A 27,061-nucleotide genomic window follows, 5' to 3' on the forward strand; every position below is an offset into this window, starting at 1 on the left:
ACATTTAGTAAAAATGGACTTATGGATCTCAGTGATGGTTATGTTTTCCTTGCATTCAGAAAGGCTTTTTAGAAAACTGTTTCTTGGAGGAAAAAACAACCTTCTGAGATCTTTCTCCCCCAGAGATTGCCCAGAACAGCATAGAGGAGATACTAGATTTTTCTCAAATCATTTTTATTCCTGCTCCCATTATTGGTATTCTATACTGTATGCTTCATTGAAAGACATTTATGACACTTATCATATGCCAAGTATCATGTCAGAATGGTAAGCAGAATTAGACCCTCGGCAAGCACCAAGCTAATAGGGGACACCAGTGTATAAATATATAGTGAAAATACATTGTAACAAATGCAGCCATGCAAAGTACAGAAATAGCACAAAAGAGACAATAACTAGAGGAAATCTAGAAAGACTTCCTGGATAAACAGATATTTATAAGGTTAAAAAAAGGTATTCTAGGCAACACAGATGGTTTATTATTATAAAGGCAAGGACTAGATAAAACTGCAGGTTTTTAGGGAAGTACTATAGTTAGAGATTACTGGAATACAAGGTTTAAGAGATGGCAGGTAATAAGCCAAAGAGGTAGGCAGAGGAAAGTAGTTTGTGGAGTTAGGGGAAGGGATGTTTCCATTTTTCAACAGAGAAACAAACTGATGTCAAAGTAGACTTAGGTCGCAGCATTTTTTATTTCCTTTTTTGCTTTTTTTCTGTCTAACTAATAAAAAACCCAGACTTCAGATAATAATACTGAATACATATAAAAGATAGTGAATTAAGCTCTGGCTATACAGAAGCCCAGAATCTTATACATAGATTGAGAGAATATTTACTAAGCATCTACTATTTTTGCAGCTTTGAACAAGATGCTATTTGGAAAAATATATATAATATATATCATATGATGTCACTTATATATGAAATCTGGGATACAAATGAACTTATTTACAAAATAAACACACTGATATAGAAAACAAACTTATGGCTACCAAAGGGCAAAGTGGGAGAAGAGGTCAGTTAGGAGGTTGGTATTACCAGATACACACTACTATGTATTAAACAGATAAACAACGAGGTCCTACTGTATAGCACAGGGAACTGTGTTCAGTATATTGTAATAACCTGTAATGGAAAAGAATCTGAAAAAGAATATATATGTGTGTTTGTATATATATCTGACTCACTTTACCGTATACCAGAAACTAATACAACATTGTAAGTCAGCTATACTTCAATTTAAAAAAAAAAAAAAAGAAAGAACACAGTCCCATCCACAAACGTATTCCAGTTTCATGGGTGCATTGAGTGCTAAGAATAGAGGAATGAGAAGACAAGTTACCTATCATGGGTAGCAAACTTTTCCTCATCCATTTTGACAGAGGAAACCTCGGACTTTGCTGAACCCACCACCCACCTCACCAACAACCAGCACCCCTGAACCGGACACCAGCACTGTACCCCAAGATGCTGCCACCATACCCAGCTCAGCCATGCAGGCCCCCACAGGTAAGCGCAGATCACAGTATTAGCTGCAACAAGCCCCAGGCCCCAGTGTCTGTACTGTCTCTCATACTGTACCAATAATTAGCCCCCTGATGGAGCACGCGCACTTAGCCGTGTCCTACTCTTTCGACTCCAGGGACTGTAACCCTCCAGTCTGCTTTGTCCATGGAATTTTTCAGCAAAAATACTGGAGTGTGTTGCCATTTCCTCCTCCAGGGGCTCTTCCCAACCCAGGGATTGAAGCTGCATCTGCCTGCATCTCTGGCGGATTTTCACCTACAAAGCCATCAGGGTAGCCCAATTCGCCCCCTATCCATTTATAAATCTAAACAGAATCTTTAAAAAAAATTTAATTTGATGTTTGAAATAACTTCAGGGACATCTCCATTCTGTCAGAATGATCCAAGAAACTTCGGTAGATGTTCTGTGAACTTAGAGTTGGGGATCTAGGGCTTGGGGGTGGGATGGACATGAAGCCAGCACCAGGAGCTCACTGACTCAGGTTGTAATTATACCCATCCTTTCCAGTTTGGGGTGCTCCCTCCTTAGTGATCCCTTCCGGAACCCTTCCAGCATTATAATTATTCTGCCACCACTCAAATATGTATGACACTGCTCTGATTTTTTTAATTTTTGATGGTGGCAATTTTTGGTACTGTGAAAGTGTTTTTTATTTTGGAGACAAATCAGTGTATGTTTGATTCAAAGCAAAATCTGATAACCATAGTGAGTGGGTAATCACTTGGGTTGTACATATCTGTTCCCATTTTATAAACTATATGAAAGTAACTCTAAAAGAGCTACGCCTTTAGAATAGATGGACAGCCTCCCAGTGGGGTAACTATTGACAGAACAATATTCATTTTCATGTGTAAATTAAGATGTACGTGTGAAAACATCTTCTTAGGGAAATCTAAGGAATTGGAATGATCCTCATGGAAGTTAAGGTATCTTTTTCTTAGGAGTTGAGTTTGTCTCCACCCTAGAATGTTAGGGCTTGAAGGGAAGCCCAGTCATTTCCTCTCCAAATAACCTTTGGAAAAGAACAGAGCCTGCTGGTAACATTTATGTTCAGCTCTGATCAGGGTACTATCACATGATTTCTCCAAATGTGTCTTATGCATCTAGCCTCAGCAGTTACTGGGTTTGCTTAGTCCAAAAATGTTACTAGATTGATGAACAAAGCTTAGGAGCTTAGCTCCATGGATGAAGAAGTAAAGACAGATGAACACCTCGGCGAAGATATTAATTCCATTTTCTAACCTATTACATGCCCACTAGATTCCTGTATACCTGCTTGTTTACTCCATATCATTCTAAATATCAGTTAGGTGCCTGGGTGCATTTTCAACAAAACCTAGATGATTCATACCAGTGGAAGCCTCATGACTGTGCCTCACTATTCAATTAAAATTATGTAATTCATCTCTTCTGGTGGTCACTAAGCTGAAATCCATCCCTTGGTCTGAATCTCATAGCTAAGAAAAATGGCAGCTTGACTTTGTATCCCTGTTTCTTGCTCTTGGCCAGGCCATAGCAATTTTCACTGGTCACTGTTTCACCATCGTGACTAGATCTTTGCTCTTTCTGTGTGATCTTGCTGTAACTTCTTTTCTGATCTCAGGTTACATACCTATACAATGATACAGTTAGTCCAAGTTACCTTTATAGACCCTTCAACTGTTAACAATAAAAGCTATCATAGATTGAAAGCTGTGTGCCATGCTATATCCTTTATTACCAACCTTTCATTTTTTTTAACTGCACAACACTTTTTATTTTCATCAGAATTATATACATGAGAACAGTTTAAAGGAAAAATAGACTACAAGAATTATTATAAAAAGAAGAGGAACTGACCCCCTCTATTCCCTGTCATTTATTTCTTACCAAAGGCAGTCACTTCTGGTTTAGCTGACTCTTTTATTTACTTGCATATATGTAAATAGAATGCTTATATTGCTTTTTTTTTTAACTTGAGGTATTTTTGTACCAACACACTCTAACTCTTCCTTTTCTTTTTTTGGCAACTCTTCTTAATCTCTTTGCCTGTTACCTACCCACACATACTTCCCTCTCTTAATAAGATGATATTATAATTATGATTAGATTGAAATTTAATAGTGTGTTATTGTAACTTGTATTATGCTAGTCTCAATTGAGCCCTGTAGAGTACTATGATTACTTTTCCTTTGTTGTACGAAACTTTGTTTTAGATTAAGTCTTGACCTTTTTTGTTGTTTATTTTGCTATGTACTTACTAGCTCAGCCTTACAGTCTCTTACTGCTGTATACATCTTCTTTGTTCAAGCATGTTCATCTCTCTTTCGTGTTATCCCAGTTTGCTCCTTTATTTTACAATGTAATCTTTATTTTACCATGGAATCTTTATTTTTACCATGGAATCTTCCCTAGATTTTTATCTTCAGTTTTGTGTGAAACCTGTTTATTCTCTTTGAAGCTTCTCTTCATCCCCATTATTCTGAAATTTCACCTAGGATCTGAGTGTTTTTACTCACCATGTGGACATATAGTGTGCCCATTCCATCATTTGGTTTCTTGAAACTTTCTCAAATTCATCAATGATTTTCCCTCACTTTTTCTCTACTTCCTCTTCCTGGCATATCTTCAGATGTTGAACCTCCTGAAGTCATCCACCCTCTTTCTTCTTATTCCTATTCTCTTTGTCTTTTTGTTCAACTTTTCTTCAAGCTTTCCACAACTGTATCTTCTAAACTCTTTATTGAGTTTCTTATTCCTAGCAATTTTTTAAAAAAATTATTGTTTCTCTAGTGGCATTTTCCAAAGGGTATTTGGTGGAAAACTAGTCTTGCAAAATGCTCTTTATAAAGGGACTTTACATACATTTAGGAATTTGGTCACATATGTTTAGAAAATGCCTACACTCTCCTTACCCACTCTTGGTATTTGCATCTGCTATGAAGAACTCTTGTTTTATCGATTTTTTTACTAGACTATTTTTTTTTTTTTTTAGATTCACAGCAAATTTGAGCAGGAGGTATAGGATATATTCCCCATATACTCCTTACCCCCCACACATGTTTTACCTTCTCCATTATCATCCCCCACCCCAGTGTGGTAAGTTTGTTTCAGTGATGAGCATCATTACCATCCAAGGTCCATAGTTTACATTAGAGCTCTTACTTGGTGTTGTACTTTCTATGGATTTTGACAAATATATAATGACATGTATCCACCATTATAGAATCTTACAAAATAATTTATGTGCTCTAAAAATCCTTTGTGTTCTGCCTAGTCATTCTTACCTCCCCACTCATCTCTGACAACCACTGACCTTTTTACTGTCTCTATAATTTTACCTTTTCCAGAATGTCATAAAATTTAAATCATTCAATATACTTAGCCTTTTCAGATTGGTGTTTTAATTTAATGATATATATTTAAATTTCCTCTGTGTCTTTTTGTGGCTTGATAGTTCACTTATCAAGTGCTGAATAACATACCATTGTCTGGCTATACCAGCAGTTTTATAATATGAATTTTACATTTAGGTCTGTATCGATTTTGAGTTAATGTTTGTGAAGGGTATAAAATCTATGTCTAGGTTCGCTTTTTTGCATGCGTCTATCCAGTTGTCTCAGTACTATTTGTTGAAAAAACATGAAAAAAACATATCTTTGTTCCACTGTACTGCATTTGCTCCTTTGTCAGAGATCAGTTCACTGTATTTGTGTTGGACTATTTTGGACCTAACAGAAGCAGAAGATATTAAGAAGAGGTGGCGAGAATACACAGAAGAACTGTACAAAAAAGATCTTCACGACCTGGATAATCACGATGGTGTGATCACTCATCTAGAGCCAGACATCCTGGAATGTGAAGTCAAGTGGGCCTTAGAAAGCATCACTACGAACAAAGCTAGTGGAGGTGATGGAATTCCACCTGAGCTATTTCAAATCCTGAAAGATGATGCTGTGAAAGTGCTACACTCAATATGCCAGCAAATTTGGAAAACTCAGCAGCCACCACAAGACTGGAAAAGGTCAGTTTTCATTCCAATCCCAAAGAAAGGCAATGCCAAAGTATGCTCAAACTATGCACAATTGCACTCCTCTCACATGCTAGTAAAGTAATGCTCAAAATTCTCCAAGCCAGGCTTCAGTAATACGTGAACTGTGAACTCCCTGATGTTCAAGCTGATTTTAGAAAAGGCAGAGGAACCAGAGATCAAATTGCCAACATCTGCTGGAAAAAGCAAGTGAGTTCCAGAAAAACATCTGTTTCTGCTTTATTGACTATGCCAAAGCCTTTGACTGAGTGGATCACAATAAACTGTGGAAAATTCTGAAAGAGATGGGAATACCAGAGCACCTGACCTGCCTCTTGAGAAACCTGTATGCAGGTCAGGAAGCAACAGTTAGAACTGGACATGGAACAACGGACTGGTTCCAAATAGGAAAAGGAGTACGTCAAGGCTGTATATTGTCACCCTGCTTATTTAACTTCTATGCAGAGCACATCATGAGAAATGCTGGGCTGGAAGAAACACAAGCTGGAATCAAGATTGCCGGGAGAAATATCAGTAACCTCAGATATGCAGATGACACCATCCTTATGGCAGAAAGTGAAGAGGAGCTAAAAAGCCTCTTGATGAAAGTGAAAGAGGAGAGTGAAAAAGTTGGCTTAAATCTCAACATTCAGAAAACAAAGATCATGGCATCTGGTCCCATCACTTCATGGGAAATAGATGGGAAAACAGTAGAAACAATGTCAGACTTTATTTTGGGGGGCTCCAAAATCACTGCAGATGGTGACTGCAGCCATGAAATTAAAAGACGCTTACTCCTTGGAAGAAAAGTTATGACCAACCTAGACAGCATATTCAAAAGCAGAGACGTTACTTTGCCGACTAAGGTCCGTCTAATCAAGGCTATGGTTTTTCCAGTGGTCATGTATGGATGTGAGAGTTGGACTGTGAAGAAGGCTGAGTGCCGAAGAATTGATGCTTTTGAACTGTGGTGTTGGAGAAGACTCTTGAGAGTCCCTTGGATTGCAAGGAGATCCCGCCAGTCCATTCTGAAGGAGATCAGCCCTGGGATTTCTTTCGAAGGAATGATGCTAAAGCTGAAACTCCAGTACTTTGGCCACTTCATGCGAAGAGTTGACTCATTGGAAAAGACGATGATGTTGGGAGGGATTGTGGGCAGGAGGAGAAGGGGACAACCGAGGATGAGATGGCTGGATGGCATCACTGACTCGATGGACGTGAATCTGTGTGAACTCCGGGGGTTGGTAATGGACAGGGAGGCCTGGCGTGCTGCAATTCATGGGGTCGCAAAGAGTCGGACATGAGTGAGCGACTGAACTGAACTGAACTGATTTTGGGATTCTGTTCCATTGATTTGTCTGTTCTTTCCCCAACGCCAAAGCAAAACAGTGCCCAGTTGTGGATATGACTGGTGATGGAAGTAAAGTCTGATGCTGTGAAGAACATTATTGCATGGGAACCTGGAATGTCAGGTCCATGAATCAAGGTAAATTGGAAGTGGTGAAACAGGAGATGGCAAGTGTGAACATCGACATTTTAGGAATCTGTGAACTAAAATGGACGGGAATGGGCAAATTTAATTCAGATGACTGTTACATCTAAACTGTGGGCAAGAATCCCTTAGAAGAAATGAAGTGGCCCTCATATGCAACAAAGAGTCCGAAATGCAGTACTTGAGTGCAGTCTCAAAAACAACAGAATGATCTCTGTTCGTTTCCAAGGCAAACCAGAAATCAGTACCACAGTAATCCAAGTCTATGCCCCAACACACTAATGCTGAAGAAGCTGAAGTTGAACAGTTCTGTGATGACCTACAAGACCTTCTAGAACTAACACACAAAAAAAGATGTCCTTTTCATCATAGGGGACTGGAATGCAAAAGTAGGAAGTCAAGAGATACCTGGAGTAACAGGCAAGTTTGGCCTCGGAGTACAAAATGAAGCAGGGCAAAGGCTAACCGAGTTTTACCAAGAGAACACAATGATTGTAGCAAACACTCTCTTCCAACAACACAAGAGAAGACTCTACACATGGACATCACAAGATGGTCAATACTGAAATCAGATTGATTATATTCTTTGCAGCCAAAGATGGAGAAGCTCTCTATACAGTCAACAAAAACAAGACTGGGAGCTGACTGTGGCTCAAATCATGAACTCCTTACTGCCAAATTCAAGTTTGAAGAAAGTAGGGAAAACCACCAGACCATTCAGTAGACCACTAAACCAAATCCCTTATGATTATACAGTGGAAGTGACAAATAGATTCAGTCTATTAGACTGAATAGATTAGATCTGATAGAGTGCCTGAAGAACTGTGGATGGAGGTTTGTAACATTGTACAGGAGTCTGTGATCAAAACCATCCCCAAGAAAAAGAAATGCAAAAAGGCAAAATGGTTGTCTGAAGAAGGCTTACAAAAAGCTGAGAAAAGAAGAGAAGTGAAAGGCAAAAAAAGAAAAGGGAAGAAATAGCCATCCAAATGCAGAGTTCCAAAGAATAGCAGGGAGAGATAAGAAGGCCTTCCAAAGTGATCAATGCAAAGAAATTGAGGAAAACAATAGAATGGGTAAGACTAGAGATCTCTTTAAGAAAATTAGAGATACCAAGGAAACATTTCATGCAAAGATGGGCCCAATAAAGGACAGAAATGGTATGGACCTAACAGTAGCAGAAGATATTAAGAAGAGGTGGCAGAAATACACGGAACTATACAAAAAAGATCCTAATGACCCAGATAACCATGATGGTGTGATCACTCACCTAGAGCCAGACATCCTGGAGTGCAAAGTCAAGTGGGCCTTAGGAAACATCACTACGAACAAAACTAGTGGAGATGATGGAATTCCAGATGAACTGTTTCAAATCCCAGACGGTGATGCTGTCAAAGTGCTGCACTCAATGTGCCAGCAAATGTGGAAACTCAGCAGTGGCCCCAGAACTGGAAAAGGTCAGTTTTCATTACAATCCCAAAGAAATGCAGTGCCAAAGAATACTCAAAACTACCACACAATTGCACTTATCTCACACGCTAGCAAAGTAATACTGACAATTCTCCAAGCCAAGCTTCAGCAGTACGTGAGCCATGAACTTCCAGATGTTCAACCTGGATTTAGAAAAGGCAGAGGAACCAGTGATCAAATTTCCAACATCCATTAGATCATCAAAAAAGCAAGAGAGTTCCAGAAAAACATCTGTTTCTGCTTTATTGACTATGCCAAAGCCTTTGACTGTGTGGACCATGACAAAATGTGGATAATTCTGAAAGAGATGGGAATACCAGACCACCTGACCTGCCTCCTGAGAAATCTGTATGCAGGTCAAGAAGCAACAGTTAGAACTGGACATGGAACAATAGACTAGTTCCAGATCAGGAAAGGAGTCCATGAAGACTGTATATTGCCACCCTGCTTATTTAACTTATATGCAGAGTACATAGTAGAAAATGCCGGGCTGGATGACACACAAGCTGGAATCAAGACTGCCAGGAGAAATACTAATAACCTTAGATATGCATATGACATCACTGTAATAGCAGAAAGCAAAGAGGAACTAAAAAGCCTCTTGAAAGTAAAAGAGGAGAGTGAAAAACCTGGCTTAAAACTCAGTAATCAAAAAGAAGATCATGGCATTGGGTCCCATCACTTCATGGCAAATAAATGGGGAAACAATGGAAACAAATGACAGACTTCGTTTTCTCGGGCTCCAGGATCACTGCAGATGGTGACTGCAGCCATGAAATTTTTTTAAAAGACGCTTGCCCCTTGGAAGAAAAGCTCTGACCAACCTAGACAGCATATTAAAAAACAGAGACATTACTTTCCTGACAAAGGTCTGTCTAGTCAAAGTTATGGTTTTTCCAGTAGTCATAGATTGATGTGAGAGTTGGACCATAAAGAAAACTGAGTGCTGAAGTTTTGATGCCTTTAAACTGTGGTGCTGGAGAAGACCCTTGAGTGTCCTGTGGACTGCAAAGAGATCAAACCAGTCAGTCCTAAAGGAAATCAGTCCTGAATATTCATTAGAAGGATTGATGCTGAAGCTGAAGCTCCAATACTTTGGCCACCTCATGCAAAGAACTGACTGATTGGAAAAGACCCTGGGAAAGATTGAAGGCAGGAGGAAAAGGGGATGACAGAGGATGAGATGGTTGGATGGCATCACTGACTCAATGAACATGAGTTTGAGCAAGCTCCAGGAGTTGGATGGACAGAGAAGCCTGGCGTGCTGCAGTCCATGCGGTGGCAAAGTGTCGAATATGACTGAGCAACTAAACTGAACTCAACTCACCATCACCATACTGTCTTGAAGGTGGATAGTATCAGTCCTCCAACTTTGCTCTTCCCCTCCAATATTGTGTTGGCTATTCAGGGCTTTTCCCTCTCTGTATAAACTTTAGAAGCAGTTTGTGGATAGCCACAAAATAACTTGCTGGGATTTGGATTGGGATTGCCTTGAATCTGTAGATCAAGTTGAGAAGAATGGGCATCTCAACAATATTGAGTCTTCCTGTCCATGAACAGACTGGTTCCAAATAGGAAAAGGAGTATGTCAAGGCTGTATATTGTCACCCTGCTTATTTAACTTCTGTGCAGAGTACATCATGAGAAACGCTGGACTGGAAGAAACACAAGCTGGAATCAAGATTGCCAGGAGAAATATCAATAACCTCAGATATGCAGATGACACCATCCTTAAGGCAGAAAGTGAAGAGGAACTAAAAAGCCTCTTGATGAAAGTGAAAGAGGAGAGTGAAAAAGTTGGCTTAAAGCTCAACATTCAGAAAACGAAGATCATGGCATCTGGTCCCATCACTTCATGGGAAATAGATGGGGAAACAATGAAAACAGTGTCAGACTTTATTTTGGGGGGCTCCAAAATCACTGCAGATGGTGACTGCAGCCATGAAATTAAAAGACGCTTACTCCTTGGAAGAAAAGTTATGACCAACCTAGACAGCATATTCAAAAGCAGAGACATTACTTTGCCAACAAATGTCCATCTAGTCCACGCTATGGTTTTTCCAGTGGTCATGTATGGATGTGAGAATTGGACTGTGAAGAAGGCTGAGTGCCAAAGAACTGATGCTTTTGAATTGTGGTGTTGGAGAACTCTTGAGAGTCCCTTGGACTGCAAGGAGATCCCGCCAGTCCATTCTGAAGGAGATCAGCCCTGGGATTTCTTTGGAAGGAATGATGCTAAAGCTGAAACTCCAATACTTTGGCCACCTCATGCGAAGAGTTGACTCATTGGAAAAGACGATGATGTTGGGAGGGATTGGGGGCAGGAGGAGAAGGGGACGACCGAGGATGAGATGGCTGGATGGCATCACAGATTCGATGGACGTGAGTCTGAGTGAACTCCGGGAGTTGGTAATGGACAAGGAGGCCTGGCGTGCTGCAATTCATGGGGTCTCAAAGAGTCAGACATGACTGAGCGACTGAACTGAAGTGATCCATGAACATGGGGATATCTCTCCATTTATTTAGGTTTTTTATTATTATTTTACTCATCAGAGTTTTATAGTTTTCCTCATATAACTCTTGTACATATTTTGCTAGATTTATACGTATTTTATTTTTGAAGGTGCTACAGGTAAATGGTATTGTTTTTAATTTCAAATTATACTTATTCATTACTGTTTTATAGGAAAGGATTGACTTTTATATATTTATACCTTGCAATCTTGTTACAACTGCTTATTAGTTCTGTGAATTATTTTTGCATTCTCTCCATAGATGATCATGTCGTCTACAGACAAAAGGAAGTTTTATTTCTTCCTTCCAAAATTGTATATCTTTTATTTCCTTTTCTCATCCTATTACATTACTTAGGACTTTGAGTACAGTGTTAAAAACTGTGGTAAGAGGAAATATCCTTACTTTGTTCCTGATCTTAGTGGGAAAACTTCTAGTTTTTCACTGTTAAGTATGATGTTGGCTGTGGGGTTTTTGTTGACATTCTTTATGAAGTTGAGGAAGTTCTCCTCTCTTCCTAGTTTGCTGAGAGTTTCCATCATGAATGGGTCTTGGACTTTTTGCCACATGTTTTTTCTGCATCTACTGATAGGTGATATTTCTTCTTTAGCTTCTTGATGTGATGGATTACATTGATTTTCATTTTTTTTTTGTTTGTTTTTTTTTTTAATTTATTTATTTATTTTTAATTTTTACTTTACAATTCTGTATTGGTTTTGGCATAGATTGACATGAATCCACCACAGGTGTACATGCGTTCCCAAACATGAACCCCCCTCCCACCCCCCTCCCCACAACATCTCTCTGGGTCATCCCCGCGCGTCAGCCCCAAGCGTGTCATATCCTGCATCAGACATAGACTGGCATTTCGATTCTTACATGTTATTATACATGTTTCAATGCCATTCTCTCAAATCCTCACACCCTCTCCCTCTCCCTCTGAGTCCAAAAGTCCGCTATACACAATCTGTGTCTTTTTTGCTGTCCTGCATACAGGGTCATCATTGCCATCTTCCTAAATTGCATATATATGTGTTAGTATACTGTATTGGTGTTTTTCTTTCTGGCTCACTTCACTCTGTATAATTGGCTCCAGTTTCATCCATCTCATCAGAACTGATTCAAATGTATTCTTTTTAATGGCTGAGTAATACTCCATTGTGTATATGTACCACAGCTTTCTTATCCATTCATCTACTGATGGACATCTAGGTTGTTTCCATGTCCTGGCTATTATAAACAGTGCTGCGATGAACATTGGGGTACATGTGTTTCTTTCAATTCTGGTTTCCTCTGTGTGTATGCCCAACAGTGGGATTGCTGGGTCATAAGGCATTTCTATTTGCAATTTTTTAAGGAATCTCCACACTGTTCTCCAGAGTGGCTGTACTAGTTTGCATTCCCACCAACAGTGTAGGAGGGTTCCCTTCTCTCCACACCCTCTCCAGCATTTATTGCTTGCAGATTTTTGGATCGCAGACATTCTGACTGGTGTGAAGTGGTACCTCATTGTGGTTTTGATTTGCATTTCTCTAATAATGAGTGATGTTGAGCATCTTTTCATGTGTTTGTTAGCCATCCGTATGTCTTCTTTGGAGAAATGTCTATTTAGTTCTTTGGCCCATTTTTTGATTGGGTCGTTTATTTTTCTGGAATTGAGCTGCAGGAGTTGCTTGTATATTTTTGAGATTAGTTGTTTGTCAGTTGCTTCATTTGCTATTATTTTCTCCCATTCGGAAGGCTGTCTTTTCAGTTTGCTTATGTTTTCCTTTGTTGTGCAGAAGCTTTTAATTTTAATTAGATCCCATTTGTTTATTTTTGCTTTTATTTCCAGAATTCTGGGAGGTGGATCGTAGAGGATCCTGCTGTGGTTTATGTCAGAGAGTGTTTTGCCTATGTTCTCCTCTAACAGTTTTATAGTTTCTGGTCTTACATTTAGATCTTTAATCCATTTTGAGTTTATCTTTGTGTGCGGTGTTAGAAAGTGATCTAGCTTCATTCTTTTACAAGTGGTTGACCAGTTTTCCCAGCACCACTTGTTAAAGAGATTGTCTTTACTCCATTGTATATTCTTGCCTCCTTTGTCAAAGATAAGGTGTCCATATGTATGTGGATTTATCTCTGGGCTTTCTATTTTGTTCCATTGATCTATATGTCTGTCTTTGTGCCAATACCATACTGTCTTGATGACTGTGGCTTTGTAGTAGAGCCTGAAGTCAGGCAAATTGATTCCTCCAGTTCCATCCTTCTTTCTCAAGATTGCTTTGGCTATTCGTGGTTTTTTGTATTTCCATACAAATCTTGAAATTATTTGTTCTAGTTCTGTGAAAAATATCGCCGGTATCTTGATAGGGATTGCATTGAATTTGTAGATTGCTTTGGGTAATATACTCATTTTCACTATATTGATTCTTCCGATCCATGAGCATGGTATATTTCTCCATCTATTAGTGTCCTCTTTGATTTCTTTCATCAGTGTTTTAAAGTTTTCTGTATATAGGTCTTTAGTTTCTTTAGGTAGGTATATTCCTAAGTATTTTATTCTTTTTGTTGCAATGGTGAATGGAATTGTTTCCTTAATTTCTTCTTCTACTTTCTCATTATTAGTGTATACGAATGCAAGGGATTTCTGTGTGTTGATTTTATATCCTGCAACTTTACTATATTCATTAATTAGCTCTAGTAATTTTCTGGTAGAGTCTTTAGTGTTTTCTATGTAGAGGATCATGTCATCTGCAAACAGTGAGAGTTTTACTTCTTCTTTTCCAATTTGGATTCCTTTTATTTCTTTTTCTGCTCTGATTGCTGTGGCTAAAACTTCCAGAACTATGTTGAATAGTAGTGGTGAAAGTGGGCACCCTTGTCTTGTTCCTGACTTAAGGGGAAATGCTTTCAATTTTTCACCATTGAGGATAATGTTTGCTGTGGGTTTGTCATATATAGCTTTTATTATATTGAGGTATGTTCCTTCTATTCCTGCTTTCTGGAGAGTTTTTATCATAAATGGATGTTGAATTTTGTCAAAGGCCTTCTCTGCATCTATTGAGATAATCATATGGTTTTTATTTTTCAATTTGTTAATGTGGTGAATTACATTGATTGATTTGCGGATGTTGAAGAATCCTTGCATCCCTGGGATAAAGCCCACTTGGTCATGGTGTACGATCTTTTTAATGTGTTGTTGGATTCTGATTGCTAGAATTTTGTTGAGGATTTTTGCATCTATGTTCATCAGTGATATTGGCCTGTAGTTTTCCTTTTTTGTAGTATCTTTGTCAGGTTTTGGTATTAGGGTGATGGTGGCCTCATAGAATGAGTTTGGAAGTTTCCCTTCCTCTGCAATTTTCTGGAAGAGTTTGAGTAGGATAGGTGTTAACTCTTCTCGAAATTTTTGGCAGAATTCAGCTGTGAAGCCGTCTGGACCTGGGCTTTTGTTTGCTGGAAGATTTCTGATTACAGTTTCAATTTCCGTGCTTGTGATGGCTCTGTTAAGATTGTCTATTTCTTCCTGGTTTAGTTTTGGAAAATTGTATTTTTCTAAGAATTTGTCCATTTCTTCCAGGTTGTCCATTTTATTGGCATATAATTGCTGATAGTAGTCTCTTATGATCCTTTGTATTTCTGTGTTGTCTGTTGTGATCTCTCCATTTTCATTTCTAATTTTATTGATTTGATTTTTCTCTCTTTGCTTCTTGATGAGTCTGGCTAATGGTCTGTCAATTTTATTTATCCTTTCAAAGAACCAGCTTTTGGCTTTGTTGATTTTTGCTATGGTCTCTTTTGTTTCTTTTGCATTTATTTCTGCCCTAATTTTTAAGATTTCTTTCCTTCTGCTAACTCTGGGGTTCTCTAATTCTTCCTTTTCTAGTTGCTTTAGGTGTAGAGTTAGGTTATTTATTTGACTTTTTTCTTGTTTCTTGAGGTATGCCTGTATTGCTATGAACTTTCCTCTTAGCACTGCTTTTATAGTGTCCCACAGGTTTTGGGTTGTTGTGTTTTCATTTTCATTAGTTTCTATGCATATTTTGATTTCTTTTTTGATTTCTTCTGTGATTTGTTGGTTATTCAGAAGCGTGTTGTTCAGCCTCCATATGTTGGAATTTTTAATAGGTTTCCTCCTGTAATTGAGATCTAATCTTAGTGCATTATGGTCAGAAAAGATGCTTGGAATGATTTCGATTTTTTTGAATTTATCAAGGTTATATTTATGGCCCAGGATGTGATCTATCCTCGAGAAGGTTCCATGAGCACTTGAGAAAAAGGTGAAATTCATTGTTTTGGGGTGAAATGTCCTATAGATATCAATTAGGTCTAACTGGTCTAATGTATCATTTAAAGTTTGCGTTTCTTTGTTAATTTTCTGTTTAGTTGATCTGTCCATATGTGTGAGTGGGGTATTAAAGTCTCCCACTATTATTGTGTTGTTGTTGATTTCCCCTTTCATACTTGTTAGCATTTGTCCTACATATTGCGGTGCTCCTATATTGGGTGCATATATATTTATAATTGTTATATCTTCTTCTTGGATTGATCCTTTGATCATTATGTAGTGGCCTTCTTTGTCTCTTTTCACAGCCTTTGTTTTAAAGTCTATTTTATCGGATATGAGTATTGCCACTCCTGCTTTCTTTTGGTCTCTATTTGCATGGAATATCTTTTTCCAACCCTTCACTTTCAGTCTGTATGTGTCCCTTGTTTTGAGGTGGGTCTCTTGTAAGCAGCATATAGAGGGTTCTTGTTTTTGTATCCAATCGGTCAGTCTTTGCCTTTTGGTTGGGGCATTCAATCCATTTACGTTTAAGGTAATTATTGATAAGTATGATCCCGTTGCCATTTGTTTTATTATTTTGGGTTCGGGTTTATACTCCCTTTTTGTGTTTCCTGTCTAGAGAATATCCTTTAGAATTTGTTGGAGAGCTGGTTTGGTGGTGCTGAATTCTCTCAGCTTTTGTTTGTCTGTAAAGCTTTTGATTTCTCCTTCATATTTGAATGAGATCCTTGCTGGGTATAGTAATCTGGGCTGTAGGTTATTTTCTTTCATCACTTTAAGTATGTCTTGCCATTCCCTCCTGGCCTGAAGAGTTTCTATTGAGAGATCAGCTGTTATCCTTATGGGAATCCCCTTGTGTGTTATTTGTTGTTTTTCCCTTGCTGCTTTTAATAGTTGTTCTTTGTGTTTGATCTTTGTTAATTTGATTAATATGTGTCTTGGGGTGTTTCGCCTTGGGTTTATCCTATTTGGGACTCTCTGGGTTTCTTGGACTTGGGTGATTATTTCCTTCCCCATTTTAGGGAAGTTTTCAACTATTATCTCCTCAAGGATTTTCTCATGGTCTTTCTTTTTGTCTTCTTCTTCTGGGACTCCTATAATTCGAATGTTGGAGCGTTTCATATTGTCCTGGAGGTCTCTGAGATTGTCCTCATTTCTTTTAATTCGTTTTTCTTTTTTCCTCTCTGATTCATTTATTTCTACCATTCTGTCTTCTATTTCACTAATCCTATCTTCTGCCTCCGTTATTCTATTATTTGTTGCCTCCAGAGTGTTTCTGATCTCATTTATTGCATTATTCATTGTATATTGACTCTTTTTTATTTCTTCTAGGTCCTTATTGAACCTTTCTTGCATCTTCTCAATCCTTGTCTCTAGGGTATTTATCTGTGATTCCATTTTGACTTCAAGATTTTGGATCATTTTCACTATCAATATTCGGAATTCTTTCTCAGGTAGATTCCCTATCTCTTCCTCTTTTGTCTGGTTTGGTGGGCATTTCTCCTGCTCCTTTACCTGTTGGGTATTCCTCTGTCTCTTCATCTTGGTTATATTGCTGCGTTTGGAATGGCCTTTTTATATTCTGGTAATTTGTGGAGTTCTCTTTATTGTGGAGCTTCCTCACTGTGGGTGGGGTTGTATCAGTGGCTTGTCCAGGTTTCCTGGTTAGGGAAGCTTGTGTTGGAGGTCTGGTGGGTGGAGCTGGGTTTCTTCTCTCTGGAGTGCAGTGGAGTGACCAGTAATGGGTTATGAGACGTCTAAAGTTTTGGAGTAACTTTGAGCTGCCTGTATATTGAAGCTCAGGGGTGTGTTCCTGTGTTGCTGGAGAATTTGTGTGATATGTCTTGCTCTGGAACTTGTTGGCCCTTGGGTGGAGCTTTGTTTCAGTGTAGGTTTGGAGGCATTTGATGAGCTCCTATTGCTTAATGTTCCCTGAATTCAGGAGTTCTCTGATGTTCTCAAGCTTTGAACTTAAGCCTCCTGCTTCTGGTTTTCGGTTTTATTTTTACAGTGGTCTCTAGACTTCTCCATCTATACAGCACCAATGATATAGTATCTAGGCTAAAGATGAAAGGTTTCTCCACATTGAGGGGCACCCAGAGAGGTTCACTGGGTTACATCGAGAAGAGAAGAGGGAGGGGGTAGTTAGAGGTGACTGGAATGAGATGCGGTGAGATCAAAAGAGGAGAGAGCAAGCTAGTCAATAGTCACTTCCTTATGTGCGCTCCATAGTCTGGACCTCTCAGCGGTATTTACGGAGTTATACAGGGGAGAGGAGAGAGAGGAAGTAGACAGAGGTTGCCAGGAGGGTAAGAGAGAGGAATGAAAAGGAGAGAGACAGGTCCAGCCAGTAATCAGTTCCTTAGGTGCTCTCCACCATCTAGAACACACAGAGAATCACAGAGTTGGATATAGAAGAGATGGGGCGGGGGGAGACACAGATTTTCAAATGAAGAGTTTGGAAATACATACATGCGATAAACTCCATTTGATTTTAGTGTATAATTCATTTTGTATGTTGTTGAATTCAGTTTGCTCATATTTTTGTTGAGGATTTTTACCTCTGTGTTCATGAGAGATATTGGTCTGTAATTTTCTTGCGAAGCTGTTGTCTCATTTTGGTAGTGGGGTAATGCTGGCCTCATAAATGAGCTAAGAGGTACTGTCTCTGCTTCTGTCTTCTGAAAGAGATTATAGAGAATTGGTAGAATGTATTTTTTTTAATGTTTGGTAGAATTCACCAGTAAACCCCATCTAAGCCAAGTGCTTTCTATTTTGGAAGGTTATTAATTATTGATTCAGTTTCAGTAAATAAAGGCCTATTCAGAATGTCTTTTTCTTTTTGTGTGTTTTGGTAGAATGTGTCTTTCAGCAAATTGGTCCATTTCATCGTGATATCAAATTTGTTAGCATAAATTAGTCATAGTACCTCTTAATGATCGTGGATCTGTAGTGATCCATGAGTGATCCACATCTTTCAATGTCTGATATTAGTAATTTGTGTCATCTCTCTTTTATTATTAGCATGTCTAAAGGCTTATTGGTTTTATTGATCTTTTCAAGGAACCAACCTTTGGTTTTGGGCTTCCCTGCTGGCTCTGACACTAAAGAATCTGCCTGTAATGCAGGAGACCTGTGTTCAATCCCTGGGCCTGGAAGATCCCCTGGAGAAGGGAATGGCTACCCACTCCAGTATTGTTGCCTGGAGAATTCCATGGACAGAGGAGCCTGGCAGGCTACAGTCCATGGGGTCACAAAGAGGTAGACACAACTAAGCAACTAACACTTTCACTTTCAACCTTTTGTTTCATTGATTTTTCTCTGTTGACTTCTAATTTTCGATTCATTGATTTGTGCTCTAATTTTATACTGTTTCTTTTCTTCTGCTTATTTGGATTTAGTTTTCTCTTCTTTTTCTAATTTCATGAAGTGGAAGCTTAGATTATTGACTTTAGGTCTTTCTTCTTTTATAATGTATGCATTCAGTGCTATAAATTTCCCTCTATTCACTGCTTTGGCTACACTCCACAGATTTTGATAAGTTATGTTTTCATGTTCATTTAGTTCAAAATACCTTTAAATTTCTCTTGAGATTTCTATTTTGACCCGTGTGATATTTAGAAATGTGTTCTTTAAGCACCAAGTATTTAGGAATTTTTCACTTATCTTTCTGATTTTTTGTTTAATTCCATTGTCATTTAAGAGCATACATACTGTATGGTTTCTGTTGTTTTAAATTTGTTAAGGTATATTTTGCGCTTCCCTGGTAGCTCAGCTGGTAAAGAATCCCCCTGCAATGCAGAAGAGCCCAGTTTGATTCCTGAGTCGGGAAGATCCATTGGAGGATAGGTTACCCACTCCAGTATTCTTGGGCTTCCCTTGTGGCTCAGCTGGTAAAGAATCCACCTGCCATGTGGGAGACCTGGGCTCGATTCCTGGGTTCAATTCCTGGGTTGGGAAGATCCCCTGGAGAAGGGAACAGACTGTATAGTACTTTTTTATGTGTTGGTGAATGTTTGATGTGAGCTTGAGAAGAATATGTGTTCTGCTGTTGTTGGGCGAAGTAGCCTCTGATATCAATTATATCCAATTGACTGATGGTGCTTTTGAGTTCAACTGTGTCCTTCTGCTGGCTGAATATGTTCACTTCTGATAGAGGACATATCAAAATCTCCATCCATAATAATGGATTCATCAATTTCTCCTGCAAGGAGAAAAAATTCATCTGTTTCTCCTTTGTCAGTTTTTGCCTACCATATTTTGTTGTTTGAGGCATACACAGTAAGAATCGATATGTCTTCTTGGCTATTTGACCTTTGATATCATGTAATGCCCCTCTTTATCTGAAAACTTTCTGTGCTCTGAAATCTGCTCTGTCTGAAATTAATATAGATACTCCCACTTTCCTCTGATTACTGTTAGCATGGCATATCTTTCTCCATCCGTTTATCTTTAACCTATATGTGTCTTTATATTTAAAAGAAACAACATGAAGTTGGGTCTCATTTCTTGATCCAGATTGAGAATCTTTTTCTTTTAACTGATGAACTCAGATCAGTTCAGTTCAGTTCAATCACTCAGTCATGTCCAACTCTTTGCGACCCCATGAATCACAGCACGCCGGGCCTCCCTGTCCATCACCAACTCCCGGAGTTCACTCAAACTCATGTCAATCAAGTCAGTGATGCCTTCCAGCCATCTCATCCTCTGTCGTCCCCTTCTCCTCCTGCCCCCAATCCTTCCCAGCATCAGAGTCTTTTCCAGTGAGTCAACTCTTTGCATGAGGTGGCCAAAGTATTGGAGTTTCAGCTTGAGCATCATTCCTTCCAAACACCCAGGACTGATCTCCTTTAGAATGGACTGGTTGGATCTCCTTGCAGTCCAAGGGACTCTCAAGAGTCTTCTCCAACACCACAGTTTAAAAGCATCAATTCTTTAGCGCTCAGCCTTCTTCACAGTCCAACTCTCACATCCATACATGACCACTGGAAAAACCATAGCGTGGACTAGATGGACATTTGTTGGCAAAGTAATGTCTCTGCTTTTGAATATGCTGTCTAGGTTGGTCATAACTTTTCTTCCAAGGAGTAAGCGTCTTTTAATTTCATGGCTGCAGTCACCATCTGCAGTGATTTTGGAGCCCAAAAAAATAAAGTCTGACTCTGTTTCCACTGTTTGCCCATCTATCTGCCATAAAGTGATGGGACCAGATGCCATGATCTTCGTTTTCTGAATGTTGAGCTTTAAGCCAACTTTTTCACTCTCCTCTTTCACTTTCATCAAGAGGCTCTTTAGTTCTTCTTCACTTTCTGCCGTAGGGGTGGTGTCATCTGCATATCTGAGGTTATTGATATTTCTCCTGGCAATCTTGATTCCAGCTTGTGCTTCTTCCAGCCCAGCACTTCTCATGATGTACTCTGCATATAAGTTAAATAAGCAGCCTTATTATTTTATATATTGTCAGCCTTCTTGGACTCCTTTTCCTATTTGGAACCAGTCTTTTGTTCCATGTCCAGTTCTAACGTTGCTTCCTGACCTGCATACAGGATTCTCAAGAGGCAGGTCAGGTGGTCTGGTATTCCCATCTCTTTCAGAATTTTCTACAGTTTATTATGATCCACACAGTCAAAGGCTTTGGCATAGTCAATAAAGCAGAAGTAGATGTTTTTCTGGAACTCTTCCTTTTTCCATGACCCAGCGGATGTTGGCAATTTGATCTTTAGATCATTGACATATAAAATGTTTATTGATATAATTGGATAAATATCTACCGTATTTATTAGGTTTTTTTTTTTGCCCTTGTACTTTGTCCTATTTTTGTCTTCCACTATTTTTCTGCCTTTCATGGTTTTTAATTGAGCATTTTGTATGATTCCATTCTTTCTCCTTTCTTAGCATATCATTTTTACTTCTTTCTTACTTTTTAAAATGATTACCCTCAAGTTTGTGATATACATAAGTAATCTAAGTCTGCTTTCAAATAACAGTATACCACTTCACAGATATAAAAATCCTAATTCCTCCTTTGTGTCCTTTGTAGGATTACTGTCATTCACTTCACTTAGGGATAAGTATACATAAGCATGTATATATACATATGCATGCAAACATACATCATCTAATACATTGTTGCTATTTTTATTTTGAACAAATACCTTATCTGTTATATTGAGCTTCCTGCATAGCTCAGCTGGTAAAGGATCCACCTGCAATACAGGAGACCCCCGGTTCCATTCCTGGGTTGGGAAGTTCCCCTGGAGAAGGGATAGGCTACTCATTCCAGTATTGTTGGGCTTCCCTGATGGCTCAGGTGGTAAAGAATCTGCCCACGGTGTGGGAGACTTGGGTTCGATCCCTGGGTTGGGAAGATCCGAGTGGCAGCCCACTCCAGTATTCTTGCCTGGAGAACCCCCATGGACCAAGGAGCCTGGCAGGCCACAGTCTGTGGGGTCGCAAAGAGCTGGACATGACTGAGCGACCAAGCATTCATCTGTTAGATCAGTTGAGAATGAGGAAATTAAGTGCTTATTCTGCCTTCACCTATTCCTTCTCCTGCTCTGCTTTTCTTTGTGTAGATCCAAGTTTCTGACCTGTGTTATTTTCCTTCTATCTAGAGAGTTCCGTTAACATTTCTTACAAGGCAGGTCTATAGGCAGCAAACTCCTTCAGTTTTTCTTTGTCTGAGAAAGGGTTTTTTTTTTCTCCTTCACTTTAACTTTTCAAGGTACAGAATTCTAAGTTGATAGGTATTTTCTCTCAACCCTTTAAATATCTCACTCCATTCTCTTCTTGCTCACACGGCTTCTAAAGATGTAAGAATGGGGATTCTCCTCTATAGATAAGATGGTTTTTTCCTCTGAAATCTTTCAAGATGTCATATCTTTGCTCTTCTTCGTTTTGAATGTAATATGCCTAGACGTAGTATTTTGGGTCATGTATCCTGTTTGGTGTTCTCTGTCCTTCCTGGATCTGTGCTTTGCTGTCTGACTTTAATTTGGCCTTCAAATATTCCCTCTGTTCCTTTCTCTCTTCTTCTGGTCTTCCCATTATGTGTATGTTACTCCTTTTGTATGTCCCACAGTTCTTGGACACCCAGTCTATTCTGGGTGGGTTCTTTCTTCAGTCTTCTTTTTTCTTTGCTTTTCCATTTTAGAAGTTTCTATTGAGATGTCCTCAAGTTCAGCAATTCTTTACTGTGTCCAGTCTCCTAATAAGCCCATCAAAGGCATTTTTCATTTCTATTTCAGTGTTTTTTATCTCTAGCATTGCTTTTTTATTTTTCTTAGAATTTCCATCTTTCTGCATATATTGCCCATCTGTTTTGCATGCTGTCTGCTGTATTTATTAGAACTCTTAGCATAATAATTGTAGTTGTTTTAAAATTTTTATCTAATAATTCCAACATCCCTGCCATGCCTGAATCTACTTTTGATACTTGGTCTGTCTCTTCAAACTGCATTTTTTGCATTGTAAATTCTTCCTGATAGCCAGGTATAATGTACTGGGTAAAAGGAATTGTTATAAATAGGCCTTTGGTAATACAGAGGTAAGGTATGCGGAAGGAGGGATAGTCTGTAGTCTTAGGATTAGGTTTCAGTCTTTCTGTGAGGCTGTGCTCTTGGACTGTGAACTTCACCAGGGCTTCTCAGTCCCCCTCAACTCCCCTTAGATGGGACAAGATGGCTGGAGGGGGCTAGACTTGGGTATTTCCCTTCCCCCTGGTAGGTTAGGCTCTGATCAAACCCCAGCAGGTTAAACTCTGGTAAAATAATTCTCCTGAGGGTAGACCTTGTTAAAAAGGACAGAGTGCTCTGGCATACTTTTAAATGGCTCCTGTTCCTCCCTACCCTTGCTGGAAGCATGAGGGGATTTTTCTCCGATACTCACTGTGAGAACCTGGTTGAGCTTATGGAGGTAAAACTCACAAAAGTGTGGGATGCCCCCTGCTACCCCATGAGTGGATCCCCCTGAAATTTTTCACTCTGAGACTTGTTCACACTGAGCTTCCAGCAATTCATCAGTTGTAGTTTAGATTTTCCTACCTCTGCACTAGTTTCTGTGCAGGTATCTTTTTAGGAACTTGTGCTTCTCTGTATTCATCAGGCTGTCTCTTCAGACTTGATGGGGGGCAGCAGTTTGCCCTGTGATCTCACTTTTCTGATGGATTTTTAAAGGATTTTTCAGTTTGTTCAGCTTTTTACTTACTGTCAAGATGAAGTGGCCAATTCCACGCTCCTTACATGCTGGACCCTTCTCAGAATTTTTTTTTATAGCCTCGAATTCCAATTTCATGGAAGCAGTAGAAAACAAAAGCATGTGCTGTGCTTAGTCGCTCAGTTGTGTCTGACTCTTTGCAACCCCATGGACTGTAGTCCACCAGGCTCCTCTGTCCTTGGGGATTCTCCAGGCATGAATACTAGAGTGAGTTTCCATGCCCTCCTCCAGGGGATCTTACCAATCCAAAGGCCAAACCCAGATCTCCTGCATTGCAGGTGGATTCTTTGCCATCTGAGCCACCAGGGAAACCCCAAACCAAAGCATGACAGTATGCAAAAATACCTTTATGACCTTAAGATTGGGAAATACTTTTAAAATAAGACAATAAGCATAAATTATAAAACAAAAAGTATTTAAACTTCCCTGGTGGTCCACTGGTTAAGAATCTGCCTTGCAATGCAGGGGACATGGGTTTATCCCTGGCTGGGGAACTAAGATCCCACAGGCCACAGAGCAGCTAAGCCTGGCACTACAGCTACTGAGCCCGCATGCTCCAGAGCCCATGTGCCACAACTAGAGAGTCTGTGTACCCCAAGGACATATCCTCAATGATGCAACTAAGACCCAACACATCCAAATACATACATATGTTTTTTAAAAAGAGAGAAAAAGTACATAACCTTTCTATAACTAGAAAAGATAATATCAGTATATTCAGCCATATTAAAATTAAAGCAGAGAAAGCTTGTCTCTCTTCCATTTGGTATCAGTTTAGGTGGCTCAGCTGGGGCTGCAGGATCCATTTCCAAGATGATTGATTCATGCAGCTAACAAAATTGGTGCTGGCTGTGGATTCTCCGCTCCACAGATGTCTCCAGCAGGTAGCTTGGGCTTCCCCATACCAGGGTGACTGAGTTCAAAGAGCAAGTGTCCCCAAGAGACAGGAAGTAGAGGCTATCATTTTCTTAAGGCTTGAGCCCCAAAATTAACAGCGTGTCATTTCTACCATATTCTATTGATCAAGCAGTCAAAGCCCAGATTCAAGAGAATAGGAAAGTGAAAGTGAAATCACTGTCGTGTCTGACTCTTTGTGACCCGTGGACTGTAGCCCACCAAGCTCCTCCATCCATGGGATTCTCCAGGCGAGAATACTGGAGTGGGTTGCCATTTCCTTCTCCAGGGATCGAACCCAGGTCTCCCACATTGCAGGCAGACGCTTTAACCTCTGCACCACCAGACCCCATATCTTGATGGGAAGAGGGTCAAAGAATTTTGGACCATATTTTAAAACTACCTCAGTCCACTCTCTGGATGTAAGTTATTTTTCCCACTTGGAAAATGTATTCTTCCCCTTGCAGGATTCCCCATTAAAGGTCTCATCCCTTTACAACATCAAACTTCAGATCTAGGATCTCATCATCTAAATCAGATCCAGGCAAATGGGACCTCTCAGGTGCAGTTTCTTCTCAAACTGAAGACCTGTGACCTAAAGAAATGTGTTGTCTGCTCCCCACATAACCTGCATACAGTGGTGGGATAGGCATAATAACTTATACACTTGTTAAAAGGGCAAAAAGACTGGAGGCACATGCAGTCACTGGTATGTAGAAATTCTGAAATCCAGGTGGGCATATGTTGCCAATTCCTTGATTAGACCCAATACTTTTTGGAAGTTGTTTCCATGGCTTTTTGGTTTTGTCCTGAGTCATCCTTCCTTTTCCATAAGAAAGCTGAGATTGCCTTCTCAGTCTTCTTCCTGATTGTAAAAGGTTGTGAATCCAAGGAATTCTTTTGTTTTGTACCATCTCAGTCCAAGGTGGCAATACTACTGCCAGAATGATTCTCTTAGAAACTTGAGAATTGAAACTGAAACGATCTTGAAAAGGCTGTCATTGTGGGCTTAAAGGAAAGAGGAACGTCTCAATGAAAGATGGAGGACAGGGGATACCTGCTAGGTAGTGATGGAAAGTGTGATAACATTGCTACCTGCACGAACATGGAGCTAGGAAATGTTCCTGATGAACTCAGTGAAATACTAGATTTCCAGACAAAGTAATGAAGTGCCACCTGGCTTCTCACTGCCTGTGATAAACTGTAAGATGAGAGAGAGGAGCTTAAAAAAAAATTAAAAATTTTAAAGTCCAGGACTCACAATATGGAAATGTTTCTCATTTCCAGTCTCTCCAAAAGGCAAATAATCCTAAGTTAAGAAAGGGTCAGAACCAGAATGGGACAATAAAAATCTTTGGTTAAGATGTCAGAATGACTTAAGACTCCGTTTCACAGACTCTTTGAGATCAAAAGGACCTCTGAAAATCTCAAGGGCAAGTCTCACAGATTCTCTTCCTTAAACAATAGGATTTTTAAAAATCTTCAGGGCATTGTCTAACAGCAGCTATGAGGAAGACCAAAGTAGAGAAAGGCTTGTCTTCAAAAGATTTGTGACTGTGGCTTTTGACCAAAGAAATAAATCTCAGTAGTATTCATAGAAAACCACCCAAGTTTCACTCTGGTGGAAGCATTACCATCTCAGGCTAAGAGGGCCAGAGATGGTACAAAATGAACAGAATCGTTTGGACCCCAGCCTTTCCCAGGCTTCTCTTCAAGGCCCTCTCAACTTTATCATCATCTTTCTGTGACCTTTTATGCTTCTCTCTGCTTCCCAGTCCCAAAGCCAGTGTTGTGTGTGTTGGGCTTTTGTTACTGCAGCGCCCTGTTTCTGGTACCACAGTCTGCTCCAGCAGCCTTCTGCTACGTAACAAGCCACTACAGAACTTCACAGCTTACAACAGCAGCGTGGGCAGTGCTGCATGGTAGCGGCTGGTCTCTCTCTCCTGCAGCGTCAGCTGTGGTGGCTTGACCAGGACCGAGGATCCACTGCTACCACAGGGCTGGCAGGCTGGCTCTGGCTGTTGGCTTCTCTCCACATGAACCTACCACAGGCTTTGCCTGCTCACACGGGGTGGTTAGGTTCCAAGAGGGAATGTCCCAAGAAGAAAGAAGTGGAAACTGCCAGTAAAATTTACAGTGAAATGTACATATATTTATATATAATTTGAGTTTTAATTAATGTAACTACCCATGTAGCCACAGCCCCAATCAAGCTAAGAGTCATTTCTACCACCCCCTGGAAGTTAGTTCATGCCTCCTTAAAGTCAGTCTTCACTCTCACCTTTATTCCGATTTCTGTCACTATAGACTAGATTCTCTTGTTTCTGAACTTAATATGCAGATGACACCACCCTTATGGCAGAAAGTAAAGAAGAACTAAAGAGCCTCTTGATGAAAGTGAAAGAGGAGAGTGAAAAAGTTGGCTTAAAGCTCACACATTCAGAAAACTAAGATCATGGCATCTGGTCCCATCACTTCATGGGAAATAGATGGGGAAACAATGGAAACAGTGGCTGACTTTATTTTGGGGGGCTCCAAAATCACTGCGCATGGTGATTGCAGCCATGAAATTAAAAGACACTTACTCCTTGGAAGGAAAGTTATGACCAACCTAGACAGTATATTAAAAAGCAGAGACATTACTTTGCCAACAAAGTTCCGTCTAGTCAAA

General features: G+C 39.6%; 1 protein-coding gene across 9 annotated transcripts in view; it reads left to right on the plus strand.

The window, feature by feature from the left end:
- The window catches only part of SCMH1 (Scm polycomb group protein homolog 1), a 222,032-nt gene that overhangs the window by 176,231 nt on the left and 18,740 nt on the right, over window positions 1-27,061 (plus strand). For 8 of the 9 annotated variants that reach the window (XM_040231521.1, XM_040231529.1, XM_040231522.1 and 5 more), the window contains one exon: window positions 1,383-1,509. The exons of the other annotated variant lie outside the window; for it this stretch is intronic. In XM_040231521.1, the coding sequence (XP_040087455.1) occupies window positions 1,383-1,509 (127 nt within the window). The remainder of the gene's footprint in view (window positions 1-1,382; window positions 1,510-27,061) is intronic. 9 annotated transcript variants of the gene reach the window in all.

The sequence above is a fragment of the Oryx dammah genome, unplaced genomic scaffold (assembly GCF_014754425.2).
Source record: "Oryx dammah isolate SB20612 unplaced genomic scaffold, SCBI_Odam_1.1 HiC_scaffold_28, whole genome shotgun sequence".
NCBI classification, from domain to species: Eukaryota; Metazoa; Chordata; class Mammalia; order Artiodactyla; family Bovidae; genus Oryx; species Oryx dammah.